Source organism: Anguilla anguilla, chromosome 2, assembly GCF_013347855.1.
Source record: "Anguilla anguilla isolate fAngAng1 chromosome 2, fAngAng1.pri, whole genome shotgun sequence".
NCBI lineage: Eukaryota > Metazoa > Chordata > Actinopteri > Anguilliformes > Anguillidae > Anguilla > Anguilla anguilla.
The window spans coordinates 13,413,098-13,421,220 of record NC_049202.1 but is presented as its reverse complement, the minus strand read 5'-3'; the positions used below and the strand labels follow the sequence as shown (position 1 = coordinate 13,421,220).

Genomic DNA, 8,123 nt, shown 5'->3' with positions numbered 1-8,123 from the left:
GCTTTCAGCCTCAGTCTGATGCAGTCATGAGCATTATGAGAGCACAGGCAGACTGCAGGTGTTCCATTAACCAGAGCAAGCAGCCAATGTGCTGTTACAGCCAGACAGTGCTACTGACCGATACCCTTCCTCACTGGGCGGCGCCATTACATATTGCCCTGTGGGCCTGCCAGCAACTGTCAGAACCAGGGCCGGCCCTAGGATTTTGGTGGCCCTTTGGTGGGGGGTGGGGTGCTGTTGGATTTTGTCGAGCGGGGGGGGGGGAGGTCGCTTGGTAAAATCCTTCCTACATTACATTGTTATGAAATGTTCTGTTGCCATTCAAAATTCATACCGCTAGTTCCGTGATAGGGGATGAATAACATAATTACGAAAATAACGTTATTTACCATAGATAAACATTGGATCGTGTGGCCCCCCCTCGTGGTCGTGTGGCCCCCTCTAGCGCTTATGCCACGGGCCAGCCCTGGTCAGAACTAGCATGGTTACAATTTGAATTAGATACACTACCAGACCATGGGGTGCCTCCAAACATTGGGACAGTGTCTTAGCAGGATGAGCCATCCAGAGTATGAACATGGTTTTTGACAATGCTGAGGTAAGTACAATGCAACTGTATGTGAAATGGTATGAGTGTATTGCTAAGGCCCGAGCTTACACACTGTTGAGTCAGAACATCTCCCTGTCCACAAATCAGCACGTCAAGAGCTCCAATACATCCGGCTGCATTAAATCCCATTAGTCAAAGAAGCTTTCTTAAGAGTAGATTTTGTCTGCAACAAGGCCGTTTTCTGTGCAGTGGGCTTTCTGACAATTTGTCAGGGTGCCCTAGTGAATTTTAATTAGTTTGACTATCCCCAGTAAGTTCTGGGAAGCTAGCACTGATGATGGGGAGTTTGAGGTCATAGCCCACCGTCTGAGGTTCTAGGCCATGTGACACACAGGAGGGGTAGAGGGGTGCAACGCACATCCATATGCCATCGACACACTAGAGAGTCACATGGCGACTGTTCATACCTCTGTGGTGTGTGAGATTCACACGGTCCTCTGTATCGTTCAATGTCCTAGCGTACAGTCCAGTTTGAGGATATGCATAGCTTTTAGCTGACAAACCCTCCATTCTTTGATGGTGTCTGGCTGCTTTACTGTACATCTTTGTACGTGGCAATCTTTCAGCAATAAGTACACAAGCAAACTACCTGAAAGAAATTTATATTAAAATATACTCAAAAAGAATTCATACCTCTTCTTAATACGCAAAGTGTGAAACATAATACAAAAAAATATGAATATGAGTTTTGATGTGAAGAGATGGGCCACTTGCGTGCTATTCAAGGTTAGGGCATATGATAGTCTGGGGTGTGAGAGCCTTCTCGAACCCTCCCAAAACAGCCCAGAATCACATCGACAGCAGTCTTTGCGGTGGAGCTGATCTCCTCCTCTGCCCTGGCCATTTTGGGGTTCACCTCTACCACGTCCAAAGCCGACAGCATCCCTGCACAAAGCACAAAAGTTGTTCTGTTCGTCCAAAAGGTTCTGGGTTCAAATCTCAGCTGTGACCACCTTCCCTGACTTAAGCAAGGCGTATAACCAGAATTGCCTTAGTAAATATCTGGCTGTTATGTGGTTGTGTAAAAAGTAAGATAATTAATATTGTAATGATTATAATTAATTCTGACTGAAATAATTTCACAGGGTCAGGTAATAGACTACTTTGTGGAAAGTGTATTTCTTTTTCAGTCATCAGTGCTGCATGTTTACCCAACGTTAGCTACCACATTCACTTCTGCAATTCTTCAAATCTCTAATATGGTATGTTGGTTTTTCCATGTTCCACTGTTAATAAATGATCATCAGAGCAAAAAAATGGTTTAGTATTATAATCTTTTGAGGAATAAGTGTGAATGTTGCATTCATTCCTTTCAGAATGCAACTTATTGTGTTAGCTTTTCCTTACCTGTTTGACAGATCTGCTCTGTAATGTAGATTCCCTCCCTGTAAGTCAGTCCTCCCATCACAGGGGTCCCTGTTGCAGGAGACACTGAGGGGTCCAGCGCGTCAATGTCATAGCTGAGGTGTATCGGCCTCTTCCCTCTGTTTTCACAGCAGAGGAAGCCCTTTAGCTTGAAATCGGGAGGCTAAAACGTACCTTAAACAGTTCACTGATCTCAATAAACTTTGTTGTGAACCTTTGCAGCCTCTGCATTTCACACAAAAAATATGGGTAATTACAGTTTTTCTCGATTGCTAACACACTAAAACTGGTTCTTTTAGCAAAAACTCCCAAATGATTACTTCAGCTCTCAGAGGACCAACACATCTCTCAAAACTAAAAACAGTTTTCACTTATTTTAACACATGCTGCAAATTGTCAAACTTTTTATGCAAATCTCTACAAACAAATACCCTCATGAATCACTGGTTACACACTGTGCTCATGCAACAAACACTAGCAGTCAAAACATTTAATTCAAGTCATCACAACCTAAACTCAGGTAGCACACCTTTCTCAAGGTGCAAACACTTGGCAGCAAAATTGTTAATACACTAGTCATCAATCACCAGTCACCAGTCACCAATCTCAGGACCAATACAGTTTTTCTCAAATGTTTACACACTAAAACTGGAACTATGCACACGATAGTGAAAAATTGAAGCTCATGTGTCAACAACAAGACTATTTCTGCAAAACTCTAAGCACAATTCCTTTGTTTTCACTCAAATAGCAATTCTAAATCACATTTTTGCACAACTCTTTTTTCTCTTTCACAAGATTTGTGTAGTTTTGGCAAAAGGTTAACTGTTGCTGTGCTTTGTGTGTAGAGTTTTGAGCTATAGTTTCAGAAAACGTGTTTAAACAATTGAGAAAAACTGTAACTCACTGGTAATCTACATTGTCTGTGATTTTGATGGCTTAAGTGTGCCATATGAAGTCAAAGTTTAATTTTGATTTTGAGTATATGTTTTTGAGAAGAGAATTTGAGTTTGGCATGGATGTTTGAGGTTTGTACTGATTGATGTGTAGTTTTGGGATTGTGTTAATAGTTTTGAGAAAAGGGGGAAATGTTTCATAAAATGTGTCTTAGCAATAGAAAAAAACTGTAACTTCACAGGAATAAGTGGGGAGAATACTGGGCTGCATATCCATTTGAGGCACTTGTCCTTAGCGTGTCACAGCACACTAGAGTCTGGATCGAGTAATGACCAACCCAATATGACTGCACATGGAGGTAGGGTCTCCATTGGCAGTGCTTCCCCACCTGTCAACAACAGCAGTGATACAGTCCCCTGACGCACAAACATCACTGCCAAGGTGGTGGATTACAGTGGAAAAAACAAATGAGCAGCTGGCTGTTGTGGAAGAAACCTGAGCTAGTGTGCAGGGGGGTGGACAAACGTTTGTTACTTTCTTAAAGGTCATTTTAACATGAATATCAATCTCTCTTATGATGAAAACCACGTCTGTCTCAATTAATCCCCCACGTGTAATGCTGCTGCAAATGCTATAAAAAAGAATCTGGGTGGTCCTTATTTACAGTAAGGCACAAAATCAAAACAATTAAAACTACTGTTACTTGCAGAATACAAATGTTTCAGCATGTCTACATTGTAGCAGTGTAATTCCAAACATGGCAGACTCGCAACAACTGGCCAAGTGGGGTGGTGAAATACTAGGCCAAAAAAACAGGACAGTCAGGAAAGGTGACCAGCTCCCATAATTTCCTCAATGTATTCTGTACTCTTATTGGAATATGCATGCAGTGTTAAAATGTCATTTGTTTTTATATGCACATCACAATACATTTTATTATTGTGGAGTGCATATAAAACCCCGTATGAAAGCACACAGGTACCTACTTCGAAAAGATGTGGTCACATGTCTCTTCCATCACTTTGGCTATGCCCAGTCGGTCTACGGCAGTCATGGAGAAAAATTTGATTCCCAGGTGTTTCAGGATATAGCTGGAAAAAGGACACATAAATCTTAATGGAGGAAGGAATCTAGTGTTATATTCTGCTGAAATGATGATTGGCAAGGGACAGAGAAGATAAAGAGAAAACAAGTTGTGCCATAGCATATTAATGCACATGACACAAAATGTCAGCTATTATGTAAATATAAGCTTACTGCTCAGCGGGATCCACGTCCCTCAAGCCAATGTAAACAATATCTTGAGCCGAAATGCAGGGCTTTATCCAAGAGAATCCTGGCATCACTGGAATCTGCTCTCAATAAACACAGATACCAAAAGCAGTGGTTCTAAACTTGTGGCCCAGTTTGCAAAGAGGTGAAGTCCACATATAACGCAAGGAAGGAAATAAATGGTGGTCCTTCCAAAGCAGAGTTTGTCAGGAAGAAATGTTTTAGGATTAGATTAGATAAACTTGTCATGATTAACAGTGATCCAAGTTAAAATGAGACATGAAAAGCTGTTGAAGTGATCTAAAAATTGTGGTCCTGGCTGCTCTAAATGTGATTCTACATTTATCAACATTAGGTTAAGAGCTACTGCTTTAGAACAAATCACGTCATGATTTCCCTCTTTAATATGTAACGCAGATGAGGCATTACGGTCGTCTCTGAACGTAGGTCCAATGATCAAGGGTTCAAACGATCAGAATAACCCGGAATGTTCTCAAACCCACTCCGCCATTTCGAAATGGAGTCGAAAAGCTCAGTGAGAACAAAGCGCACCTTGGAGTGGAATTCCCGGATGAGGAAGGACAGGGGCTGTCCGTGCATGTTGCCCGTCAGAGTGGTCGTAGGGGTGTTTATGTCCGCGTGAGCGTCCACCCACACCACGCATAGCTCCTTCTGTGAGGCCGAGTGTCCCAAGATTGAGCCAATTGCCAGGCTAGGAGACAAACATACATCCTTTATTTTTTTTTTTTAAATCACAGAATACAATGCAGGGCCTTTTATTTCCTTTTCTCCCAATTTGAAAAGGCAGTTTATTGAGGCAGCATTCTCAATTTTATCTGAAAGGGGCCAGTGTGGGTGCAGGTTTTTGTTCTAGCCCAGCACTACTACACCCGAATCAACTAATTAACTAATCAGGGTGTTCAATCAAGACATAGTTGAGTAGAATCAAGTGTCTTTTTGAATAAGATTGCACACCCATGCGGGCCCGGTCCATGTAGCATCGTAAATGAATGTGGAAATGAGTCTGCTTGATATGTTGGCAGAATGTTTTAGTAAGATTCCACTTACCTGTGGTCCCCTCCCAGCAACACACAGGTGTGGCCATCCTTTTTGATCATGTGAACAGCGTCGGCAAGCTGCTTGTTGGCGTGTCCCACTGACCGGGGTCTCTGCACCTTTTCAATGGGCTGATCATCAGGTACATGCTCAAATTTCAGATTCCCATAATCCCTGACCGAACACCCTAAAGGCCACAGCATCAATCAAGGGAACATACAATGTACTTAAAAGGTGTGCACAGTAGATTTTTCGTGCACACTCCTCATTACATGAATTCAGTTACTTTCATCAGACTCAAAAATCACAATTTGGCAACAACTACTCTTCTATAAGCAGCAAAGTGCTTTCAAAGCTCACTATCATGCAATAGGATACAAGCGTATAGCACTGAGTAGGTTTATTTGTCCTGACACATATTCTGTAGAGAAATAAATCATTGCATTTTGTCTGGCTGAGCAACAGGTCTATTGATAGATACAGTGAGAGAGCGAGAGAGAGAATGTATGCTTTTCAATTCAGCAGAGCTGGGACAAGTGTCCCCATTGTGCCACAGCTCTCTGACTGCTGATGGCTGCAAACGTGAATGACTGTGCATCCAGGGGGGTGGTGCAAGGTCAGTGGTCTGAACCTATCAGATGCCTTCTCCTCTGTTCCATGAATAAAACAGGGGACATGCTCGGCCAGGCTCTGATCTGGAGCCCAGCACAGGTCCTGTTCATGGTTAACCCATTACACCTCTCTCTCTCTCTCTCTCTCCCTCCCGCTCCCTCCCTCTCCCTATGTCACCTCAACTTGTCACCCAAGAAACAAAGATTAGGGCATTCTTCCAGTTCTCACTTTTTTTAGCTGATTTCACTCTGAATCAATACCATTTCACTGTACCAGGGCCACAGTACAGCACAATTCAACGCAGGGAAATTACTTATTCAATTTTCATACTCTAAGAGAAAGTATGCATTATGTCCAGTCTAATATCAAGAATAGATCCTTAATTTATAAATATTTTGGATTGAAATTTTATTGTGTATTGCAATCCATGTTCTATAAGAACAATTGGCAAATTAACCATAGAAAAGGTGTGCATAAAACATTATTGGACACATATCTAGTTGAGATGGATGTACAAAGGATAAATAGGCATATTGATTCATATTGAACATTTTAAACTTCAGGAATCCTCTACACCAGTGGGTGTCAATTCACCAAAGGTGCAATTATTGTATCTGTTTTGGCTGTTTTTTTAAGGAATGTACCACCATTTATCAGACCAAACATACAGTGACACCTTAACAACTCATAATTTGTCAGGAATTAAATCCATTAAAAATAGGATACTTCGAATCAGACGGTTTTCAAAATGCGTGAACAACCAACGAGTGGCAATTTGCAATTTTATTCAAAGAACCGAATGTGTGGATGACTTTGTAAAACTAGGAATGATGCTTTCCCCATTAGCCTCCATTTCACATTAAAAATATAAAACGTTGCATGCCTAAGATGCAGCCTACTAAAGTCCATTCCGTATCAAAATCTAAGCAACAACCGTTTAAATTCTACATACAGTACGAATATTAAATACAGTACAGACAGTAAAACCTGGGGATCAGGAAACTTTGACGATACCTTGCCCTTTAAGCTTCTCTACCAATCCCGTAGAGCGAATTAGATCGGGTCCCTTCTCCACACCATCCTTCGGCTGACAAGAAATAATAAATAAATGTAAAGGTATGCGGTAACCTAATTTACAAAACAATGACAACTGGAGTAGGCTATAATATTAAATATCATTAATTTTTTATCTTAAATAATGCAGCACAATTACACAGGCGTATTCTGGTAAATTATGTTACACTAAATCATACAGCTAGGCTATTTAAACAAGAAGCAACAAAAGCTAAAATCAGTAAGATAATTAGCTGCTTTACCTGTCCTTTCCAAAACGGCGCGCCAATAATTCCGACAGAGTGATGATTTCGCGTATGGATTTTTAACGCAAGACCTATTCCGCGCGAGCCTCTCATAATAAACATTATTCCGATATGGGGCACAGGACGGAAAATAATCGCCCCAGTTGAGTGGCGCAAGGTGCCCGAACAAAAAGCAGAAATTGATAGAGATGCAAGAACGTAGAACCGCAAGTGTCACTACGAGACAGCAACTATCCTTATTATAGTCACAAATCAAACCTGAAGCACCGCCCAAGTGCAACCCTGCATGGATTAGCGGTTTATTTAATCCACCTTTAGAATTACATAACACATGTTTTAAGCGTTTCTGTCCCTTTAACAATAGACGACCAATGGCGTCACAACGAGTCTGTAGGACTGGTTATTTTCCAGGTATCATTTAGAGCTAAAATACATGTATTTCGTAAGTTCATATCTTTACACTGCATCAACACATACACATGTTGGGTAGGTACAATGCACACATTAACATATTTTCCAGATTAGTTCACCATGATTCAGAATTAGATTTTATGACCAGTGAGAACTGTCTGAATATGAAAGTGAATACTAGAGTAATTATTAATGACAATACTTTTACAATTCAATTGCAGTCACAGATGTTTATGCCTTGAAAATCTGAAAAGTGAGTTAATGCAACAATCAACTCCTGCTTACACAAGATAGGTAAACCAGAGTTAATTGTGTTTACCATCTGACAATGTCAAGAATAATAATACTGAATTTCTTGATGATGAAATGGAGTAATATTAATTCTTAAATGTAACACAAAATCAGTGGTGATCTTGGACTGAAGCATGTTGTGCAGGTTTTCATTTATACTCAACTGAATTGGTTAAATGAAACATTTTCCCAGTGGCTCTTCAAGGGTAAGAGAAAACAAGTCTTGACTGATGATTAAAACTCCAGTTTTTTCCAGTTTACAGAACCATTTTGCCCAACGCACCCACTTT

The 8,123-nt window shown here is 40.8% G+C and overlaps 1 protein-coding gene across 2 annotated transcripts; it reads right to left on the bottom strand.

The window, feature by feature from the left end:
• Nucleotides 1-1,195: 1,195 nt before the first annotated feature.
• On the bottom strand, nt 1,196-7,510 carry arg1 (arginase 1). Of its 2 annotated transcripts, none has more exons than XM_035401595.1 (8): nt 7,129-7,510; nt 6,827-6,899; nt 5,213-5,387; nt 4,697-4,856; nt 4,130-4,224; nt 3,859-3,963; nt 1,958-2,094; nt 1,196-1,495 (listed from the first exon to the last, which is right to left on the bottom strand). In XM_035401595.1, exons 1-8 carry the CDS (start codon nt 7,231-7,233, stop codon nt 1,338-1,340), a joined length of 1,008 nt encoding a protein of 335 aa, XP_035257486.1. In that variant the 5' UTR covers nt 7,234-7,510; the 3' UTR covers nt 1,196-1,337. The 2 variants fall into 2 exon arrangements, with proteins under 2 accessions (XP_035257486.1, XP_035257494.1); XM_035401603.1 differs by having other exon boundaries at nt 5,213-5,331; nt 7,129-7,145.
• Nucleotides 7,511-8,123: the final 613 nt, after the last annotated feature.